At 37.5% G+C, this 21526-nt stretch overlaps 3 protein-coding genes across 4 annotated transcripts; 1 reads left to right on the top strand and 2 right to left on the bottom strand.

Moving 5' to 3' along the window:
* Positions 1-355: 355 nt before the first annotated feature.
* Positions 356-11147, bottom strand: ranbp3b (RAN binding protein 3b). Of its 2 annotated transcripts, XM_077725077.1 has the most exons (17): positions 10988-11147; positions 9000-9055; positions 8682-8718; positions 8539-8616; positions 8364-8435; positions 7385-7450; positions 6177-6269; positions 5044-5153; positions 4479-4598; positions 4262-4365; positions 4118-4193; positions 3941-4031; positions 3236-3363; positions 3036-3156; positions 2082-2224; positions 1616-1808; positions 356-1544 (listed from the first exon to the last, which is right to left on the bottom strand). In XM_077725077.1, exons 1-17 carry the CDS (start codon positions 11007-11009, stop codon positions 1501-1503), a joined length of 1554 nt encoding a protein of 517 aa, XP_077581203.1. In that variant the 5' UTR covers positions 11010-11147; the 3' UTR covers positions 356-1500. The 2 variants fall into 2 exon arrangements, with proteins under 2 accessions (XP_077581203.1, XP_077581204.1); XM_077725078.1 differs by lacking the exon at positions 6177-6269.
* A 3275-nt stretch (positions 11148-14422) lies between these two features.
* Positions 14423-17013, top strand: ccl25a (chemokine (C-C motif) ligand 25a). The gene is made up of 5 exons (XM_077724613.1): positions 14423-14473; positions 15087-15165; positions 15400-15517; positions 16563-16680; positions 16753-17013. Exons 2-5 carry the CDS (start codon positions 15102-15104, stop codon positions 16777-16779), a joined length of 327 nt encoding a protein of 108 aa, XP_077580739.1. The 5' UTR covers positions 14423-14473; positions 15087-15101; the 3' UTR covers positions 16780-17013.
* A 451-nt stretch (positions 17014-17464) lies between these two features.
* Positions 17465-20630, bottom strand: LOC144202195 (serine/threonine-protein kinase NIM1-like). The gene is made up of 4 exons (XM_077725256.1): positions 20280-20630; positions 19923-20198; positions 18937-19205; positions 17465-18387 (listed from the first exon to the last, which is right to left on the bottom strand). The coding sequence occupies exons 1-4, from the start codon at positions 20332-20334 to the stop codon at positions 17653-17655; spliced, it is 1335 nt and encodes a 444-aa protein (XP_077581382.1). The 5' UTR covers positions 20335-20630; the 3' UTR covers positions 17465-17652.
* Positions 20631-21526: the final 896 nt, after the last annotated feature.

The raw sequence follows: 21526 nt of genomic DNA, 5'->3' as shown, positions 1-21526 counted from the left end.
AAGAATGTTAATAGACATTCTAACCACATTTTAATGTGCATTGGTTGAGTACATACCTGTTCTAACGGGGTTGCCACGGTAACAAGAAATCCTGTTATAATAAAACAGTAATTCACAATTAGTCAACAAAATAAGACTGTAAATGTTACATTTAAAAAAAAGGGACAGGACAAAGTTTTTTTCAGGTGCTGCTTGTTGATAGGTGGATTCAAAAAAGTGTTGATACAGTTGCAAATTGGTTACACACTTTAGTATGAAACCTTAAAAATCACAAAGTAGCACCCAAAACACCCATTTTTTTGCATCAATATGAAGACTATTACAAGTTATCAAATAAAATTAGGGAGAAAAAAAATCAACATTTATGGCAGAGGTTTATTTTTTGAAGGGAAGTGAAAAGGGAGTTGGAGATGAGAAAAAAAAAGCTGTGCCATATGAATGATATATTCAAAAATGTACATGTTTGAAACAAAAAATAGGGGCGGAGTCAGGGGGCGGGGTCAGTACAGTTAGCACACAATGAATCCACAAGCACACACACAATTAAACTTCGACATATTTTTCCGAATGTAAATAAAAATGTATCAACATAATAAAGCTCTGCGATGCTTTAAAGAAATACAAATGATTACATGAAGGATGATTGACAATTGAATTTGTCTAAAAAAAAAAAAGTGAACCAAAAAAAAAACAAAAAAATGGAGAATTTTCTGCCCTTCAAAGTCGTCACATGAACAAAAAAGCTGCATGGTTTCAGTCCTTTATTCACTAGAATATAGATAGGAAATCAAAGGAAACTGCCATTAATGACAAGTTGGTGTTTTCTCATTAGTCATTACGAATAGCACACGACAAAAAAATGCCTCCAAAAAATAATAAATTACAGTTTCCTGATTGATTTTTTCTTTTTGGAGAAGCGCTCAACTAGTAGAGGTGGTAGTGTCGACTCCACGTAGAAGATAAAGAACATGGCGCTGTAGATTGTGAGGGGCAAATGTGTTGTCCATAGAGCAGGACATTTTTTTTTAGGTAGGGTGGTAGTAGGGCTGTACAGTGAAGTAGAAAGGTCCCTTAGAAGTAGAAACTGCAGTCTTAACATGTGCCATACTTTAAAATGTAGAGGAAAAATCACCCTTTACACTCATCAATATGATGAGCAGAAAAGTCCCAAACCAAAGCTATGAAGTCTTTATTTTTGCTAGTGGGGGGGAGAACGGGGGGTGGGTGGGGTTTAGGATATGGGGGAGTCGAAGAGAAGAAAAAAAAATAAAATAAAACTCCACTGATGACGCAGATTGGTTGGTGGGGGGGTAAGAGATATTCCGGTATTGAAGGGGTGGGGGGAGGTTATTTCCTGGAGCTAGACTTCTAATATCCAAAAGTTACTGGTCTGGGGAGGACCACGTTGGTCAAATGGGGGTGTCCGGGGGGGTTGGACGTCGGCAGAAAAAAAATGCCTTAAAAAGCAGCATTTCTGCAGGCTGTCCCCTCAGGGTGGCGCTATGTGCTTCCCGTGGCTTGGTTGTCGCTTCCTTCTGTGTTGGCTGTAGGTACACAAAAAGAATAGAATGTTAAAGAAGAAGATGGAAGGAGGGGATGAGGTAGAATGACTGACTTGTGGTAGGAGCGGAAGCTGAAGCAGAGGCGTTGCCTTCCTCGTCGTCGCTGTCGTCCTCGTTGGACTGCGGCACCTCGGCGTCGGGAATGCTGGGTACCGGGATTTCGGGTTCCTGTTCCGCCCGGCTCTTTAAGGCCAAGATCCGGTGATGCAATGCGGCTGCTAGTTGACCCACATCCTTGGAGCTACCCTGAGAAATACCAGAAAATACTGACATCAGTTTCAGTAGCAAGGTATATTGTAGTCATAGTGAACGTAATGTGTTTAACTAGGGGAGAAGGTAGCACCATCTGAGGCCAAGCGCAAAGTCAGTTAAGTACAGCCCTCCTCTAAAACGGGTTTAGCACTTGGAGATCAGAATTTAACTCCAATTGTGTGGAGATTAACCTAAAATTCATCAAAAAAATGGAGTTTCTTGGTTTCTTGGTCCTGACACAGATGGATGTTGTTTTAGAAAACGTACCGATATTAGGAAGACCTTGACCCCCTGGTCTTCTGTGTCCGTGGCAGTGACACGTACGCTCTTGTCGCTTGCCTTGTCCACCTGCATCTGGGCCCAAAGTTTAGTGTTGAGGATCAAGCGGAGGCTCCCCTGGGTCCGCATTACTGGTGGGCGTAGAAAGAGTACACAACCATGTCAAATGTGTAACCGGACAGCGTGACCGGACGTTTGGCCGCCGGACAAATGGTGACAGAGTTTACTGTTGAAACCAGGTCTCAAAATTATATTCATGAGAGTTTAATAACCAAGAACTGTTTAATATCGAAGTACTGTTTAATATCTAAGTACTGTTTAATATCCAAGTACTGTTTAATATCCAAGTACTGTTTAATATCCAAGTACTGTTTAATATCCAAGTACTGTTTAATATCCAAGTACTGTTTAATATCCAAGTACTGTTTAATATCCAAATACTGTTTAATATCCACCTACTGTTTAATACCTAAGAGAGAAGTTTAATAACCAAGTACTGTTTAATGTTTAAGTAATGTTTAATATCTTAGTACTGTTTAATATCTTAGTACTGTTTAATCTCTAAGTACTGTTTAATATCTAAGTACTGTTTAAAATCTCAGTACTGTTTAAAATCTAAGTACTGTTAAATATCTAAGTACTGTTTAATAGCCAAGTAATCTTTAAAATCTAAGTAATGTGCAATATCTAAGTACTGATGAAGCCAGCCCTCAAAATTCTATTCATGAGAGTTTAATATCTAAATATCTACTGTTTTCAACAGTACTTAGATATTAAACTCTCTTTCTAAGATATTAAACTCTCTCTCTCTTAGATATTAAACTCTCTGTCATGAGTATAATTTTGAGAGCTGGTTACAACAGTAAACTCTCTGTCACCATTTGACCGGTGACCAAAAGACCAGTCACAAAACGTCAGAGCACCCCGAAGAATGTTGTTTACCGAGACGCGACTGTAACGTGCCGTCGTCCGTCGAGGCCATGTCGTTAAGCCTCAGTAGACCCCGCCCTCGCTCTATCCACGACTGCGCCATCTTTTCAAAGACGTACAACTTGCACTGCATCTGTATCAAAATAGAAAAAGCAGGTTGGCTATTTTTGTCCTTTGGCCCAAACGTTGGAGAGACCCTACACGCCGTAAACCTGTAAAACGTTGCTTTCAGATTCTTCACCGGTTTTCACATCCACTTTCTCTAAAATGCACTTCTTGGCTGTGGCTTTGGTGTAGGCAGCGGCAGACTCTTCCAAAGATTCCGACACGCTGTTCACGGCTGAAAGAAATGCAAAATGTTAAGTGTAGATAAGAGATGGACCCTTAATACTGGGGTCTTCATCACCCACTCCAAAAAACTAAAATTGGAGAAAATTTAAGACTTAAGTGCGCCTTATAGTGGTGAAAATAGGGTAATTGCTATTGACTACCAGGTATGAAGCACTCACTATTTTACAGTCACCTCTAGAGCCAGCCATTGTTGATGTTTTGGATTTTTTGGTATAAAATCTTGCAGTGGGGGAGGAGCTATATGATGGAAGATGTTGTAAACTAAGATGGCACCCCAATATTTAACAATATTGTTTCAGTTCAGGCGTTTGTGTTTTTTAAAATATCCGACAGTGGTGGTTTTTGTTTTTCTGTTTTTTTCCATATATAAGGCGCACTGGATTATAAGGCGCACTGTCTATTTTGGAGAAAATGTAAGACTTTTAAGTGTGCCTTATAGTCGTGAAAATACGGTAAATTTAACATCAACTCAAGGGATACAGCTTTTAGTTTTGATACATAGAGTATATTAGTAGTCCCACAGTCTTGAGGAGAACATAAATTGTCGTGTATGAAGGGGGAATTACCCTTCTCTGGGGTGGCCTCCTGTGAAGGCGGTTCTGAAGCCTCTGGAACCTCTTTACTTTCTTCATTGGCGGTCTCACCCTTGGGAGGACTCTAGAATTAGACATACACATGGAATTTTCTTTTTTTTTTTAAAAGAAACTTAAGCCATATTGTGCAAACAAACCGTCCACACTCACCAAAACTCGTTCCGACATGTTCTGGCCAAACACAAATTTCGCCCCGCTATCTGTGTTGTTTGCGGCATTATTTAAACTAGGAAAAAAAAATATATGCAACGATAAAAATGATTATTCGGGACGAGAAAATGTATGTTTTTTTACCTTGGGGTGGAGATGTACTGCAAGAAATAATTAGTTGCCTCAGATTGAGTATCTCCTGGAAGATGGTCTTTTGTTTTTTCTTCTTCTGTACTGTTCTGTTCCACCTGGAATAAAAAGTCGGACAAAAATAGTCATCATCCAAATATACCCAGGTCAAAGTCTAAAATGGCTTAATGAGAATAATAATTTAACGAGAATGGTAATGAAATAAACCCACTTTTGCTCTGTCCTTGATATTCTGACCAAATACAAAAGAATTTGCTACATCTCCTTCATCCTTTTCACTTCCTCCTTCATCTTTGACCTCACTTGAGCTCTCTGCCTCGTTTTCATGTTTCTGAAATTGGGCGTGGAAATGTCACACTTGGGAAAAAAAAAAAAAATATATATATATATATACAGTGTTCCCTCACTACTTCGCGGTTCATTTTTTGGGGGAAAAAAATACAAATATTAGATTGAAACAACATATTTTACAGTTTTTTTTTGTTATAACATGAAATTCACTCTCTCTACCCGTATTATATATGGTGTACTGTATACAGGGAGGTAAAAAAATAAAATGAAAAATAAAAAAATAAAATAAAAAAATAAATAAAAAAATACAAAAAATAAAATTAAAAAATTACAAAAAAAAATGAATTAAATTCAAATTAAGCATTTTTGAAGGGGAATCCCAACTTCGCAGAAATTCACTTATCTTGGGTGATCCCGGTCCTCATTAACAGCGATAACCGAGGGAACACTGTATATCATTGACGAGGATGCGCAAAAATACCAACCAGTGTCGTGTTCGGGGTGGCTGAGTGCTCTGTGTTGTTCAAGAAAAGGGACAGAGGGGCTGATGGGTCGTCTGACGACTTCTTCACACCGTTGGTTTCGCAAGTTGAATCTGAAAATAGCAGAAACATTTCAACAATACAAATATATAACAGTAACACCCAAAATGGGAGCCATTCTACTGCAACCAGATGCCTATCCATTGTCAAAATGATACATTCTACTACAATTATAAGCCCATTTTCTCGCCTATTAGCCTCATCTGTGTATAAGTCGCACCCTTAAAATCGTTGAATTTTACAATTTCTCTCGTATAAGCCGCCCCTGTTTCACAATTTTCATGTCCACATTAGCTTCAGAAATTTCCTCAGCCATTTTCAGATGGCGCCCTCCAATGTTCTTTCTTTATCTAGTAGCTTTGTTTACTGTATACTGCTGGTGACCCATTAACCTAAAATTGTAGCCATTAAGCAGAAATCTGTTACCCAACCACTGCCTGAAAATTTAACGTTTTAATACATACAGTATATAAAATATGGTACCTCCATTAAGGGAAAATTTGAAAAATAAAGTCCATTACGACCTGAAGGATTCCATCCAAGATTATTTTTGAGTGTTCTTAAGAAACAATAAAAAAGACTAAGAGCCTCAGACACTCCCGATGCTATTTGCCGCATCCCTTGACCTTGGTTGCGGTGCCGTTACCCGTCTCATTAGCCGCACTCTCAGTTTCCAAGCAACACACCGGACAGAAAGGACAAACCATAGACAACCGGAATGGACGACTGCTCGTAGAAACGCATCAAATGATGAGCGTTCCTCATGAAAGACGCAGTGATGAAACACATTACGTTTCTTGAAGCCATTCTAATTTACTCCGACAAATAACTACTATTTAATTGCAGGTCCATTAAGAATGTCACCTGTGAATGCTAACAGTTTAGCTAACAATAAAACGTAGTTGCTCAGGCTAGAAGATAGGAAAACTTGTTTTAGGTTCTACAATCCTAGTATTTGTTAAATCTGAAGCAGTTCATTGAAATAAGCATTAGCGTAGTCCTAAGTTTTATTGACCATTGTTTGATTTTCTGGTTTCTGTGGAATGGCGTAAGAAATCGATTCAAACAATACGTACTTGACTCTGCGTGGGATTTGGAGGGTGGCGCCTGAAGAACGGCAGGGCGGAGAACACTGCGTTGCTGTTCTTTCGGTTTCTGACTTGGCACGCCTGAAAGATCAAATGCTTTCGGTTGCTTTTCTCAAAAATAAAAAATGTGTTTCGACGCAACAGAAGGCTTGTCAAATTTGCTCATTTCAATCCGTATTGTTCGCTGAAGCTGTTTCCACCAAGAGGAACAATGGGGGACCCTGACCACATTTGTATTACTTCTATTCGGGTTTTAGACGGATCGCTAAGGGGTTGTTAGTTTTAGTATTGCAAAATACCAGGCAAGGAATTGAAGCACGGCCCACCGTGGGTTTCTTTTCATCATTCTGCTGTGAATTATTTTGCCACTCGTAGACAGGCGACCAATCCGATTGAATAAGGTTGCGGTTCAAATTAATTGGATGTCTAAGTGACCGCACGTTTGGTCGCCAGTCGAATGTACTTAGATATTAAACAGTACTTAGATAATAAATAGTACTTAGATATTAAACAGTACTCAGATATTAGACAGTACTGATATTAGACAGTACTCAGATATTAGACAGTACTCAGATATTAGACAGTACTGATATTAGACAGTACTGATATTAGACAGTACTCAGATGTTAAAAAGTACTTACACATTAAACAGTACTTAGATATTAAACTATCACTCAGATATTAAACTCTCTCTTAGATATTACAGTACTAAGACATTAAACATTACTTAGATATTAAATAGTACTAGATATTAAACAGTACTTAGATATTAAACAGTACTTACATATTAAGCAGTACTTACATATTAAACAGTACTTAGATATTAAACTTTCTCTTAGATATTAAACAGTACTTAAATATGAAACTCTCTCTCAGATATTAAACTCTCTCTCTCTCTCATGAATATAATTTTGAGAGCTGGCTTCAACAGTAAACTCTCTGTCACCATTTGACCGGCGCCCAAAAGACCAGCGACCAAACGTCCGAACACCGGATGTCTATTGCAGTCAGCCACAGGCAATTATTAAATTGTATCCTGGTTAATTTTAAGATAAGTGGTAACTTTTTTTTTTTTTTTTTACAACATCGGCAAACTAATGTTTCAATACTCTCTGATCGCTGTATATATATTTTTTACTATTGTAAAAGTGTTCCACTTGTTGGAAATGCCGTGTAAAGCTAAACAGAGTACAAACCTGAACTGGGTGCTTGCCCGTGTATGAGGGTTGGTGGTTTTAGTCGGAACCCGACCGGCTTCTCTTCTGGCGTTGTCCGAAAGAAAGCAGGAGACGGGACAAAAACATGAAAGAGCCATCAGTTACATAACTTGTGTTCCCCTGCAGTTCTCTGAGCCTCTTGGCTTTGTTACTACAGCAACACTCGCAGTCCTTTAGAAGCTTGTCCTCAAGTCAAGCGAATGTTACTGCTTTTATTTGTATTCTAACCGGCTCAACATAGGTCTCCCAAAAAGGGCAGCGATCCGGGCAAAAAAAGACACCAAGTAGACAAAATGCAAGCTGCTTTGACATATCTTAGTCATTTAAAACTATGTTAACTTACATTAGGCCTTCGGTTTTGTGTTGTGTGGTGACTATTATGCTTGAAGTTAAACTACAAGCCATGTTATATTATATTATAACATTAGCTTATAATAGATGTAAAATTTGTGGCTCTTGACTACATATTTTTTCTCTTCAACATTTTTAAATGCTATTTTTTAATTACATATAATTTAAAGGTAGAGTTCAAAATTCTTTGTAAAACCAACTTCTGTGTACATTTTCACGGTAAACACCACTACCTAAATATATCCGTGACCGGACATTTGGTCGCCGGTCTTTTGGTCCCTTTTAGTCGCCGGTCAAATGTACTTAGATATTAAACAGTACTTAGATATTAAACTCTCTCTCTCTTAGATATTATACTCTCTCATGAATATAATTTTGAGAGCTGGTTTCAACAGTAAACTCTGTCAACATTTGATCGGCGACCAAACGTCCGGGCGACCAAACGTCCGGGCGACCAAACGTCCGGGCGACCAAACGTCCGGGCGACTAAACATCCGGGCGACCAAACGTCCGGGGGACCAAACGTCCGAGCACCAATATATTTTGTCTTAACCGGACAAGTGTAATCGAGTTAAGGCCCGAAAAAATAGTCATCCGAAAAACTCACCTGGCTCAGAGTCTGAGTTCCCAGTGGGGGACTGACAAAAACTGGGGGGCATGAAGACATTGTTCTTAGGAACTGCAAAGGAACCGTGAGAAAGCCTCAGCATACAAATCACCACAATTTGCCACAAGCAAAGAGGCGGGGGAAGAAAAAAAACAACAACAAATAAAACTGTTACCAGACTGTAATGGCGGGAATGATGAAGTCCTTTCCCTTTTCACTGGAGGGAAGTAGTTTGTTTCATCTTTATCTGAATCTGAAATATTAAATATGATTAACGTTCTGATGACATTAACAAAGCTATCCGACCGACTTTTATACCTTCTCCATCCTCGGGACTTGACCCCTCCGCAGATCTCTGTGAGATACACAAAATTTAGCATCAAACAATAGATTTTTTTAAGGAAAAGAAAGCATCCCACGCGGTTAAAAATAAACCCAAACTAGTCAGCAAAAAAAATTACAACAAGACACAGTAGGGCCATTTGTGGCTAAAAGTGAAATATGCGCCTGGGAAGCAATTTTGTACAGAATTGTTTACAGTTGAGAATGTTCTAAAGCATCTCCTTCAAAGCTGATTTTTTTTAGCTCCCCCAAAAAAAAGCATCTTTGAAAATAAAGACAAAAAGAAGCACTCACCTTTTGAGTTTTGTCTTTTTGAAAAACAAACACCGGAGGCGCTATGGCAGGCTTGTCTATTGGGAGAAATAAATAAATAAAACTTTATTAGTCATCCGAACAGACATCATGTGGTATATTCCTGTAACTAATGATTATTTGCTATTAGATGCTCAAGTAACCCCCGCGTAGTATAACCAAATAGTTTCATGTGTTTAAAAATGAAACATTTAGAGCCCAAAAAAAGGTAGAGTTGACGAACCAACTGAACATAATATGTTAAGCCTCAAGTTGCAAACGGCCACACAAAAGCATTGCGCTACAATTTATGGTTTCTTGTGTTCTCCAGCTATAAAAATGTAGCGGTGGCATCACTCATGGACTGTCAGTTTGTTTCCTTGCGGTCTACGCCGACTGACAAAACAATTGTCTGTCAAGGATGCGTTATTCATTTATTGTCATGTTGTTCTTGGTTCCCGTTATGACAGAAGGGTCTACATAGTTCTAAGCCTCCAGTTAAATTGTTGGTAGCTGGACAAGGAAATGACCAGGGCGGTGATGCAAGGTGACACTTGATCACCATAATAACATGTCCAATAATGCATAAAAAAACTATAGTGTAACAACTATTTCTATTAATGGAAATTGTAAGACAACATAAAACTTTGTAGCAAAACATTGTACACGGCTGCTAGCAGCTTGCTAAAGCGTCAATAACGGCAAATTATATATTTTTTTTCTTTTTGTTTCCGTACTAGTCCCTGGAAATGTTTTTCCATAGGAATACAATAACATTTAAAGGACTGCTGATTTTACATGTAATTAAATAATAATAAAAACAAGAAAACACTTAATCTTGGGGCAATTAGGTCGATATCGACAAACAATTTTAACCTTATAGACAAACTGTACAGCATCACAACACACTGAATCGATTAGCTCACAAATGATATTACTAAATGAAACTCCTCCCCACACTACAACACAGTTATCATCCCCAAGATGGTGCTAAAGTATTATTGTATTTCATATCAGCTGCATTGGATTTAACTTTGTTTGATTGAGGCATACATTTATTGCTGTATAGGTGCCCAGGTCATTCGCCTGTGTGCAATACAATTAGTAATAGGATAATATTTATCATTTGCAGAAATTAACACGCACACAGGGGCTTATTATTAGCTCATGCAACATTCTCGTCAAAATGACGACATGGCGTGTCTATTTATGTGTGCAGCGCACATTGGGTTCAGTATCACAACAGCAGGTTATCTCAATGTGATTAATGAACCACCATGCGCATCGGCCAGAAGCCATCCAGCAACTAGACAGCATCATCTGGTTGGATCGTTAGGGTGGTGGTTGCGGTGTGATGGGGTGACTGCTTCTCAAACAGCGACACTCCAGACAAAGCAAAAAAAAAGAATGTATAGTGAAAACCCAAGTTGCGATGACTTAGCCAGGCAAAGATCGTAATGCTTTTTAGTGATTTACCCGCCTAAATAGAGACCCAACGGTACCAAGCCGGCCGCTAACAACACCAGAGGCTAAAGAAGCCCTCGTAAAGTACCCAATCAAAAACCAGCCGACTGACCGGTCATTTGCTAGCTGGTTCCACTTGGATAGACAATTTCCATCGCATTAAAGAAACATCCGTTAAGTGTCTACTTATTTTCATGCAGGCATTAACACAATGTCTATAAATAGCGGGGTGTTAGCATACTGAGATAAGCCCGCTAACTACTACGTTAGCATTGGAGGGCGTTCCGAAGCTTTCCAGCTATTAGTCGGGTCCCAAGCCTGTAGCCGCGTTAGCTTGTTTGCTAACAGTGTAGCCTAGGAAACGCCGGGAAGCATTCGTGCAAGCCGAACCATTGCCAAACGGGCGGCCGAAGCAGTTTTGATCGTTTTAAGCCCAAGTGCAAATTCCGTGAAAAAAGACGTTCTGAAAGTGGCGCTGGGTGATTTTGTTTCCCTAGATCCCCTCTCCACACTGCTAAGCAACTCACCTTCGTTCGCCAAGTCCGCCATTTTACTTCGACGCACACACACACCCACAAGGCACCGCGCAGTTAAGACAGGCGCAGGCCGAGAGAGGGAGCGCTTCCTCGGCCGTAGTCGACGAGCTCCCGCGTCCCGCCTGCATCTGCCCTCGTCTGCTTTCGTCTGACTGCGTCTGCACTCGTCAGGCTTCGTCTGCTTTTTCGTCGGAGTCCCAGAGTCTAAAAAGTACAATAAAAAATTGACAATGTCATTATTTTTTAAATTGCTAACTTTCAAAATGTTCTAATACATATTATTTTCTTCCGAAATGAATTTGTCGCATTTTATTTTCTTCAAATCCACAGTAATTGTGTAATTATTTTCAATGTTTTTTTTATTATTATTATTCTTACATATATTTTTTGCTATCACTTTTCTGCTGTAAATAAATTTAATTTCTTTAGGATACATCTTTTGCTATCATTTTTCTGCTATAAATATATCTAATTTCTTTACGATCAATTTTAGCTTCATTTTTTCTGCTGTAAATGCATCTCATTATAATTAATTATACATCAATTTAATATAATTTTAACATTCTTAAAAAACTTACAGTAAATAAATGAATGGAAATCATCATTTTTGTGTTATTATCAGTAGTGATTGCTTGGTATGGTAATGTTAAAATAAAATAAAAATGCAATTTTATTTCCAAACCTTTTACAGGTGAGCTTATCAACTGTGTGACGTCACACCAATGTCATGTGACTTGTATTCATCCCTATTGGTGTCCAACTTGCCTCCCCTTTATTTTTTCATTAATAAAATTAGACTAAAATCAAATCCCAAATCTTCTGCAGCCTAAATGAATGGATGAATGAGACACATCTGTGAATGTTCAAGCCTCATGCCCATTTACCTCAGGTGCTTTGGTTGTCATGGCGATATCTCTATCTCTTGTCCCTCATGATCGATGGCAACATGACAAGGCATTTGGCAGTTGAGACAAACATCCATTAGGGAGCCCGAAGATCTGGAAAAGCAGTCACAGAGGTTGGATGAAACCGATAGAGCCTTCGCTCAAGTCTAAGGACCCCCCCACCCCCCTAAAAAAATAACATTTCACAAGATGACATTGCGCAAACACCCAAAAAGCTTCCAGAAAAAGATGATACTTAACATTTCCCCTCAGGCGGGACCACAACAAGCCAAAACTTGTGTTAAGCGCTCTTCTTATCTTCTAAACCTGTCCATAATACCGTAAATGTTCTTCTCCCATCCATCCATCAACGAGTTTCTAATGTAATCAGATTGACACCTTGAGGGCAAAAAATAGTCTTTTATAAACAACACAATTAAAACTGCTGTCAAATTGCAATGTATTCTGTGAGTAATGTAATGTGTTTTTTTTTTAAACCTGGTTGTGTAATTTGCTAAAAGTTATTTGTATTGCAGAACACAATGTTTTTTGTCAATACTCTTTTGTGGCTATTTTTAAAAAGTATTACAAACAATTTTTCACAGAATTCCAATTGTATGTAATTGAATTAAATGCTTTTATTCTCATTATACAAGCATAATGAGATTTAAAGCTCTGAGTGCAGAAATAACAACAATAAACAGACAAAAAATCAATAAATAGGTTATAAATAGTAAATAAATAAGTAGTGAACAACATAAAAAGTAGGTAAGTGCATAAAAAACAACAATAAACAGACAAAAAAAATCAATGAATAGGTTATAAATAGTAAATAAGTAGTCGACTACATAAAAAGTAGAAAAGTGCACAAATAACAATAAACTGACAAAAAATCAATAAAAATGTTATAAATAGTAAATAAATAAGTAGTCAACAACATAAAAAGTACAAAAGTGCACAAATAACAATAAACTGACCAAAAAATCAATAAAAATGTTATAAATAGTAAATAAATGAATAGATAAGTAGTCAACAACGTGAAAAGTGCACAAATAACAACAACAAACAGACAAAAAAATCAATAAATAGGTTATAAATAGTCAATAAATGCATAAAAAAGTAGTCAACAACATAAAAAGTAGGGGAGGAGACAAATAACAACAAACAAGCAAATGAACAGGTAAATAATCAAAAAGTTATTATTAAATCTATAATGTTTACACAATCAGATGAAAATGATGTTAAGAAACTTTGTCCCATTCTAGCATGCTTGATGACGGGAAGATTATTATTTTTTATTGGGTGGGAGGCGTTTTGACAAGTACGGGAAAGTAATCTGAATTTCCAGTCGCCTGAGTAAAGTTACAGTAAAGTTCAAATGAGACAGAGAAAAAAAAAGCCCAAATGGAAAGTTTTTTTCATGGAAATGCATGCTACCATCAATCAAACTCTTGATTACTAGCACAGCATTACCACCTTATTATTGTTTTGTTTATGAAAATTGACTTTTGTATTCTTAACATAAGGGAAAACAACCTTGCTATTACAGACCTGTAATGTTGTTGTTTTTTAATACACTGTACAATGTACACAATTGTGGTAAAAAGTGGTTAATAAAGACTCTAAATCAGGTATGGGCAAACTACGGCCCGCGGGCCACATACGGCCTGCCAGGCTTTCTAATCCGGCCCGTCGACATTGTCAAAATAATGTTTTTTTTTGTTTTTCCCCAAGATGGCGCTGTCACGCGGAAGCCAGTGGCAGTAGATGTGTCCACTCTTATTTGTTTTTCATGTTTTACAGCCTTTCTATCTTTTTTAAATGACATTTTAATATTTCTTAATACATCCCTTTTTACTTTAATTTGTACTTTATATACTTTTTACTTTAATGATGAGTGATAAGTCTGTTAATATTTAAGTCATTTTTTTTGTTAATGTTTCATATGTATTGTTAACGGATGCACTTTTTTACATGTATCACATCTTGTGCTGACCCCGCCCATCTGTCAAATTTTTAAAGTCAATGTGGCCCCCGGGCCTAAAAAGTGTGCCCACCCCTGCTCTAAATTCAAACTCAAATTGGAAAAAAGTAGAATATGCGAATATAAATGACCTATATCTTAACTATTACCACTACACCACCAGGTGGCGTTTACTAATAATGCTAACTTTATATTGTATAGATAATTATTTGCCTTTTTCCTTGAAAATCAAATCAATCAAGGCAACAAAGACGCGAGGCATTCCATCGTTTCAACACGTCCAAGTCTTCGCTTGACTTGAAATCGCAACGCATTTTTTCCATTCACTTAAATCCCAATGTCAACAAAAAAGTTGGGGTGTGCAGGAGATATGATGTAAAATACTATACTCCCGATCAACATTACCCTAAAAAAAAAAAAAAAATAAAGATATGCAAAATCAAAAGCGAAATGAATCAGTGGTTCAAAGGTGAGTTGCTTTTTTACAGAAATACGACACCTCCCTAAACGCCTCCTTTTCGTCTTATAAAAAGAGCCTCACCTGTTCAAGTAACACACACATACACACCTTGACACACACACCTGGTCGCAACACCTTGAAACTTGCAGGTAAGCAACACAATACAAATTTATCTTCAATGCTTAAGTCAATAAGTTTAGATTGTTGCATTGCAACATGGCATTTTTTGCCAAAAATGAGACATGAGTGCTTTTTTAATAATTAAAACAAATGTTGCATGTTTATTAATGTCATTAAAATTCAAAATAGTTTCTATTGCTTTTTTAATCATTGCATAAATATGATTTTATGAAAATATGTGAGTTGTGAGCTTTACTTTTCATTTTTTTTCATATTTTGTGATCGTATTTTTACTCCTAATGTCCATTAGTAGCATTACAATTCTGCATGATAATTTGTGAGTTGTGAGCTTTACTTTGCATTTCTTTTCTATATTTTGTGATCTTATTTTTACTCCTACTGGCCATTAAAGGTATTACAATTTTGCATGGTAATTTTCTATTTTGGGCAAAAATTAATTACACTTACATTTAAGATTAAAGAGTGGGAGGAGCCTATTTTAAAGATGATGATGCTGATTAAAATATTAACAATAGCAATAAATGACTTGTATAAATGTTAAATTAAATTGTGGGTAAATCCAGAGGTCGAAATTGAAAAAATCAACTGTGACTGATTCTCATTTTTTTATGATTATTGCAGATTTAGAGCATAAAAATGCGTTTCAACATACATCTCACCCTCTTGCTCTTGTCTTGTCTAAGCTTGGCAATGTCCCAAGGTAAGAAAAAAAAACTTTTAGCTGATTGATGTTTTATTATTGTGTCATGCAGGATACGATACAAGATAGTAAAGTGAAGGTCAATAAGGGATATATTACCCAACATGCCCTTATTGTTCCTTTTATCTTTATAAGATGATGATATTATAAATATTTGAATAGCTTTCACTATCATTATCGCGGTCGAGATAAGAGTTTTTCAGGAAAAAATGGTGGTTTGTGTGTTTTTTTTAGTGTCCTATGATGACTGCTGCCTGACTTATGTGAAAGAACTGGGTAAAAGGATTAGAGATCGGGCGGTTAAGTATACAATTCAAGAGACGGACGGAGGCTGCAACATCCGCGCTGTTATGTGAGTCAACTTCATCAAATTTTCTCTAAATGGCAGTGTTTTAGTCACTTGAAAAAGGCAAAATAGACATTTGTGGGTTTTGAAAATGTTTGTCCAAGTAGGATTCTAAAAAGGATGGCAGTTAATGAATACAAATAATGAAGTTGAACATTTTAGGTGGCTACATTTTTTCGCCGGCTTCATGTTTTAGTGATAATATTGAGACGTGCAAGCTTAGAAAAGTGAAAGATACATTTCACTTTTGAGGATGAATAATTCTGACTCATAACATGCAGATTATTGTATTTACCGAAATATATATGTGTATATGTGTATATATGTGCCCATATGTGTATATATGTGTATATATGTGTATATATGTGTATATATGGGTATTTATGTGTATATTTGTGTATATATGGGTATATATGGGTATTTATATGTGTATATGTGTATATATGTGTATGCATGTGTATGCAAGTGTATATGTATGTGTATATATATGTGTGTATATATGTATATATGTGCATACGTGTATATAGGTGTATATCTGTGTATATTTGTGTATATTTGTGGATATGAGTGTATATATATATATGCATATAGGTACATATGTGTATATATATATGTGTATTAGTGTGTATATGTGTATAAATATATACACATGCATATACATACATATACATATAAATACATACAGATACTGATTTTTTATGTATATATATATATATATATATATATATATATATATATATATATATATATATATATATATATATATATATATATATATATATATATATATATATATATATATATATATATATATATATATATATATATATATATATATATATATATATATATATATATATATATATATATATATATATATATATACATAAAAAAATCAGAAAAACTGCAAATGCCTATTTCGCCCCATTTTGCTATCGTTATTTTCTTCTTGCCCTCCCTTCCAAAAATGTTACTTGTACTGTGTATTTATTCTTTGGCACCCGAGACTGACCCCACACGCCGACCTCTCGTCTCTGTGTATCCGTTTTAGCTTCACCATGCGTAAAGGCCGAGTGTACTGCAGTGACCCCCAAGATTTGTGGGTCAAGGAGTTGATGGCCAGCATTGACAAAAAGGCTGTCAAGCGTACCAAGAACACTTCTAAAAAGGTCTTTTAGTTGTCATGAATTGTTTCTGAAAGATATGAAAAGTCGAACTTAACCTTTGTGGATGATTTACAGAATCTAAGAGGCCGTTTGTTGGGTTGAAGGAGGAGGAGGAGAAGACCTTTACCTCACCTCACCTTGTCTCACCCGTTCTGGAGAAAAAGCTACATGTTATTTGACTTTCGTTTACCTGGCTGGACTTTTTACTGAAATTCTGATGTTGCGTGAGCAATAAATAAGAAAATAATGGCAATGTGAAACTGGAAATCGTGAAATGTGAATTTGTTTTGTGCTGAATGAGAATTTGATGACAATAAATCACAGTAATTCAAGCTATGTGTAAATGACTTGTGATCACTTAGCTTAGCACTAAAGGATTGTTTCATAAAATTATTCTAATAACTACTGTAAAAATATATGCAAAAATTCAAATGATGTATTCATAAGCTCATTTGTTTTCTTTCTTTTTGTTTAATATTCCCGGACATAAAAGTAATAGCCTGTTTGATGCTAACCTAAATTAACTCTTATATAAGTCAGTATTAATGACATGTTTTTTTTTAAATTATAGTATCAATAATTGTCATAATACTAATATTACAAACATATACAAAAACAAATGGCTAATATTAATACAAAAAACAAAAATAAAATAAAATGTGCAGACATAATCATGAAAAGAAAATTAACTATTAAAAAATATGGGAAAATCCATATTGAATATACAATTTAAAAATGTGATATTATTTCATTCATATTCATGTCAAATTATAATTATTTTAGATATTCATCCAAATTCCAAACTCATCTAAGCACCAAACAAATGATCCCATCTACTTCTGAACCGTATTTTCCCGACTATACGACGCATGGTATTTTTAGCCGCAGTGTCAGTCCTGAGTTCTATTTCTGTACTTTAAACACACAAATAACGCACCGTTTTTTCTTTAAATTGAAGAAAGCATGCATGGGGGCTTACATGAGGATACAAACCGCAGAAGACCGCTTATCCAGCTGCTTAAGTTTGTAGCTGTTCTCCGACCTGCAGACATAACCATAGCCCACCGCTTCCACCGACGTCCTCCTCTGAAGTCGGTGCAATAGGATCCGGTACGCGCCGGTAACGGGGCTCCTCAGGTCCGGCCCACCATCCAGTAGGTGGCGCTCTGTCACACCCAGCTCCTCCAGCGCCGCTTTTACGCTCAAATCGTCCGAGCCTAGCGCGGCCGATGGCCCGACCAGGTATGACGGCGTGGACCTGCAAGCTAAGTACGCTTCCGGGTAGTCCAGACCCTTCATCCACTCACCCGACATGATTTTCGTCACGTCCAGGCGGTCGGCAGGTACGGGTCTCAGCAGGCCCCGGATGACCTCCCTACAGGGGGCGGGAACGTAAGGTGGGATGCCGTAGGAGCCCTGGAGGATACAGCGCCTTAGCCTACTGGTATTGGTGGCTCTGAAGGGCATGGTGGCCGTGGTCATAAAGTAGAGCAAGACCCCTAAGGCCCACATGTCCACGCAACGGCCGGCGTAACCGCTACGCCCGAAGAGCTCGGGTGCGGCGTATGGCGGCGAGCCGCAAAACGTGTGCAAAATGTCGTCCGGGCGGCACCAAGTGCTGAAGCCGAAGTCGCCCACTTTGACGCAGTGCGTGCTGGTGAACATTACGTTCTCCGCCTTGATGTCGCGGTGGACAAAGTTGCAGTCGTGCTGTGAGAAGACACATGATTAGTATCTAAAAAAAATATATAGTTGATTAATTCTGCCCTATGATTGGCCGGAAACCAATTCAGGGTGTTTACCCCCCGGGATGGGCTCTGGCACCCCCTACATACCAACAACATGCATGCTAAGCTGGTTGAAAACTCATGTATGGTTGTTTGTCTTATTCTGACCTCTGATTGGCCGGAAACCAATTCAAGGTGTTCCTACCCCTGGGATGAACTCCAGCACCCCCATGCCTCTTATGAGGATAAGCTTTACGAAAAATGACTAATTGAATTGGCCGGGCTGTGATTGGCTGAAAACCAACTGAGTGTTTCCCCCATTGTTAGCTTGGATAGGCTCCGGCACCCCCGCGAGTCTTGTGAGGATAAGCGCAACAAAAAAATGAAGGAATTAATGAATACTGAGGATTTCTAATGAGGAGAAAATTGCTGATTATTTTTGAAAAAATATGATAGTACGAAAATCCATGACTTATAATTAGAGCAAATGTGAATTTTACAGAAGAAATATCCCATTTTTGATGACACTCACCATATGCTTGATGGCAGCCAGCAGTTGAGCAAACACCAGTTTGCTCTCCTGATCGGAAAGGCGCCCCCTGGTGCAAATACGTGAGAAAAGCTCACCTCCGCTAGCATATTCCATCACCAGATAAAGCTTCTTGTGGGTCTCCAAAACCTCGTAGAGTCGCATTATGTTGGGATGCGCCAGTTTCTCCATGCACAAGATTTCAGAGGCGAATAGAACCTGGGAACACTTGTGCAGGCGCGCCTTGTCCAGGACTTTTACCGCCACTCTCTCTGAGAAAAACAATATTTGTTTACATCAAATTCAGCAATTATTTGGTCGCTAAAGACACAGAAGACATTGTAGACCTAGTTAAAAAAAGTTGGTTATTCTGAAAAATATTTTGGATTTTTTTTGGTTGCAGTAGCAAGACAGACAAAGACACAGAAGACATTGTAGACCTAGTTAAAAAAATGTTGCTCATTCTGAGAAATATTTGGGATTTTTTTGGTCAGATAAAGACACAAGACATTGTAGACCTAGTTAAAAAAAAGTTGGTTATTTTGAGGAATATTTGAGTTTTTGTCGCAATTGCAAGACAGAAAAAGACACAGAAGACATTGCAGACCTAGTTAAAAAAAGTTGGTTATTCTGAGAAATATTTGGGATTTTTTTGGTTGCAGTAACAAGACAGACAAAGACACAGAAGACATTGTAGAACTAGTTAAAAAATAGTTGCTCATTCTGATAAATATTTGGGATTTTTTTGGTCAGATAAAGACACAGAAGACATTGTAGACCTAGTTAAAAAAAGTTGGTTATTTTGAGAAATATTTGAGTTTTTGTTGCAATTGCAAGACAGAAAAAGACACAGAAGACATTGTAGACCTAGTTAAAAAAGTTGGTTATTCTGAGAAATATTTTGGATTTTTTTTGGTTGCAGTAGCAAGACAGACAAAGACACAGAAGACATTGTATACCTAGTTAAAAAATTCTGCAAAAAATCTCACCTTTGGTCAAGTCATGTATTCCGAGTCTAACTTGGGAGAAATTTCCCGAACCGATCTCCCCTCGTAGTTCATAGAAGCCCACGCGTCGTCCAAAAGTCAGCTCATCAATGACTTTGGCGGTGTGGTTCAGGTCATGTGACGCCTTGGCGAACGCCGTATGCCGTGCTACCTCGTGTTCATCTCGATTCTCCTTCCTCTCTGGGTTTTTGCTTTTTTCCGGCACATTCCGGGACGTTCGTTTTAATGCCTTCTGGGTATGGTGACGTGGTGGACCCCCTGAGAAGAATAAGAACATATCAATGGACGATACACCGTATACTATACATCACCTCAATGACCCCATTGAACCGCACTAACAGGACTTGAGGTTCTTTCTGTTGCGTTCCATGCTGGTCTTGTTGTTAAAATTCATGGCGGAATTCCCAAATGACAGTCCAACGAAGAGGTTGGCTTGAAGGAACTCTCAGGTAATGTTGCCCATGTCTCCCAAAGCTTTTTTTTTAGGTACCACTGTGGTTTCTGTTCGCCGCCACCGTGAGACAAAACGTTGTGTCCCAAGGACTGTAATCCGTCCGGTCCCCTCCCACGTACTCCAAGCTTTGCAGGAGCTTCCGAAACTGAATTAAGATGCCGGTAAAACACGCCTATGGGATTATCCTTTGACTGTTTTGCTGTAAGTGACTGACTGGCGATGGGTTGATAGGCTCCAGCACCCTTGTGTAAGAATAGGCAATTAAGAAAATGAATGAAAAAAAAATGCTGTATACTTGGATATATTGTACTTTTAGTATAAACTAAAGCAAAAAGAAATGGAATATATTTGCACTTTGATTATAATAGAATAGGTTTTTAAGAATGATGTATACAGTAATCCCTCGAATATTGCGGTTAATGAATACCTGATATGATAATTGAAAAATCGCAAAGTAGGGTGACCCTATTTTTTATAAAATAATAATTAATAGCAGAAGAAAAATCGCAAAATGGTGAATTTGCGATAAATCGCAATAATCGAGGGATTACTGTAGAATACGGAATTTGAAGAATTATATATATACAGTAATCCCTCGAATATCACGGTTAATGTAGACATGACAGAGCCGTGATAATAAAAAAAAATGCAAAGTAGGGTGACTCTACTTAAAAAAATAATAATAATAGCAGAATAAAAATCGCAAAGTAGTGAATTTTCGATAATCGAGGGATTACTGTACAATACGTTTTCCCTGAATAAGTGCAGAAGGAAACATTTAATTACACCTTTAAATTGCTCTCAGGACAACTGGAGTAATTTAAAGACAGATAAGCACTATCAGATGTTTTTTAACGACGGTCAAGATAACCTTGGTCACCCTGGTGAAATTGTATCCCTTTGACACACTGACCCAGACACACTGCGATATATAACAGCACAACGTGACACCAGACGGCAAAGACATACTTACATACTTTAAAGTACTTACATATTGCCGGCGTATAATCCAATCATCTCCTGCAAGGAGAGCAAGTCGGCACGTGATGACACTGCAAGTATTTACAGATTTCAATGTCACAATTCACAATGACACCAACACAACGCACAAGACTGTCTATCTCTATCTATC

The sequence above is a fragment of the Stigmatopora nigra genome, chromosome 9, assembly GCF_051989575.1.
Source record: "Stigmatopora nigra isolate UIUO_SnigA chromosome 9, RoL_Snig_1.1, whole genome shotgun sequence".
NCBI classification, from domain to species: Eukaryota; Metazoa; Chordata; class Actinopteri; order Syngnathiformes; family Syngnathidae; genus Stigmatopora; species Stigmatopora nigra.
The sequence above is the reverse complement of the archived record's forward strand: the minus strand, read 5'-3'. Positions and strand labels throughout refer to the sequence as shown.

Coding starts and splice junctions, on each gene's coding strand:
- ranbp3b (XM_077725077.1), bottom strand. CDS start 11,009: ATGGCGGACTTGGCGAACGAAG. Junction 3,364..3,940: donor GGAGGCCACCCCAGAGAAGG/GTAATTCCCCCT, acceptor CATTTCTTTCAG/CCGTGAACAGCGTGTCGGAA. Junction 3,157..3,235: donor CTGAAAGCAACGTTTTACAG/GTTTACGGCGTG, acceptor ATTTTGATACAG/ATGCAGTGCAAGTTGTACGT.
- LOC144202195 (XM_077725256.1), bottom strand. CDS start 20,334: ATGAATTTTAACAACAAGACCAGCATGGAACGCAACAGAAAGAACCTC. Junction 20,199..20,279: donor CAGAAAGAACCTCAAGTCCT/GTTAGTGCGGTT, acceptor TATTCTTCTCAG/GGGGTCCACCACGTCACCAT. Junction 18,388..18,936: donor TGGCTGCCATCAAGCATATG/GTGAGTGTCATC, acceptor GTCTTCTCACAG/CACGACTGCAACTTTGTCCA.
- ccl25a (XM_077724613.1), top strand. CDS start 15,102: ATGCGTTTCAACATACATCTCACCCTCTTGCTCTTGTCTTGTCTAAGC. Junction 15,166..15,399: donor AAGCTTGGCAATGTCCCAAG/GTAAGAAAAAAA, acceptor TGTTTTTTTTAG/TGTCCTATGATGACTGCTGC. Junction 15,518..16,562: donor TGCAACATCCGCGCTGTTAT/GTGAGTCAACTT, acceptor TATCCGTTTTAG/CTTCACCATGCGTAAAGGCC.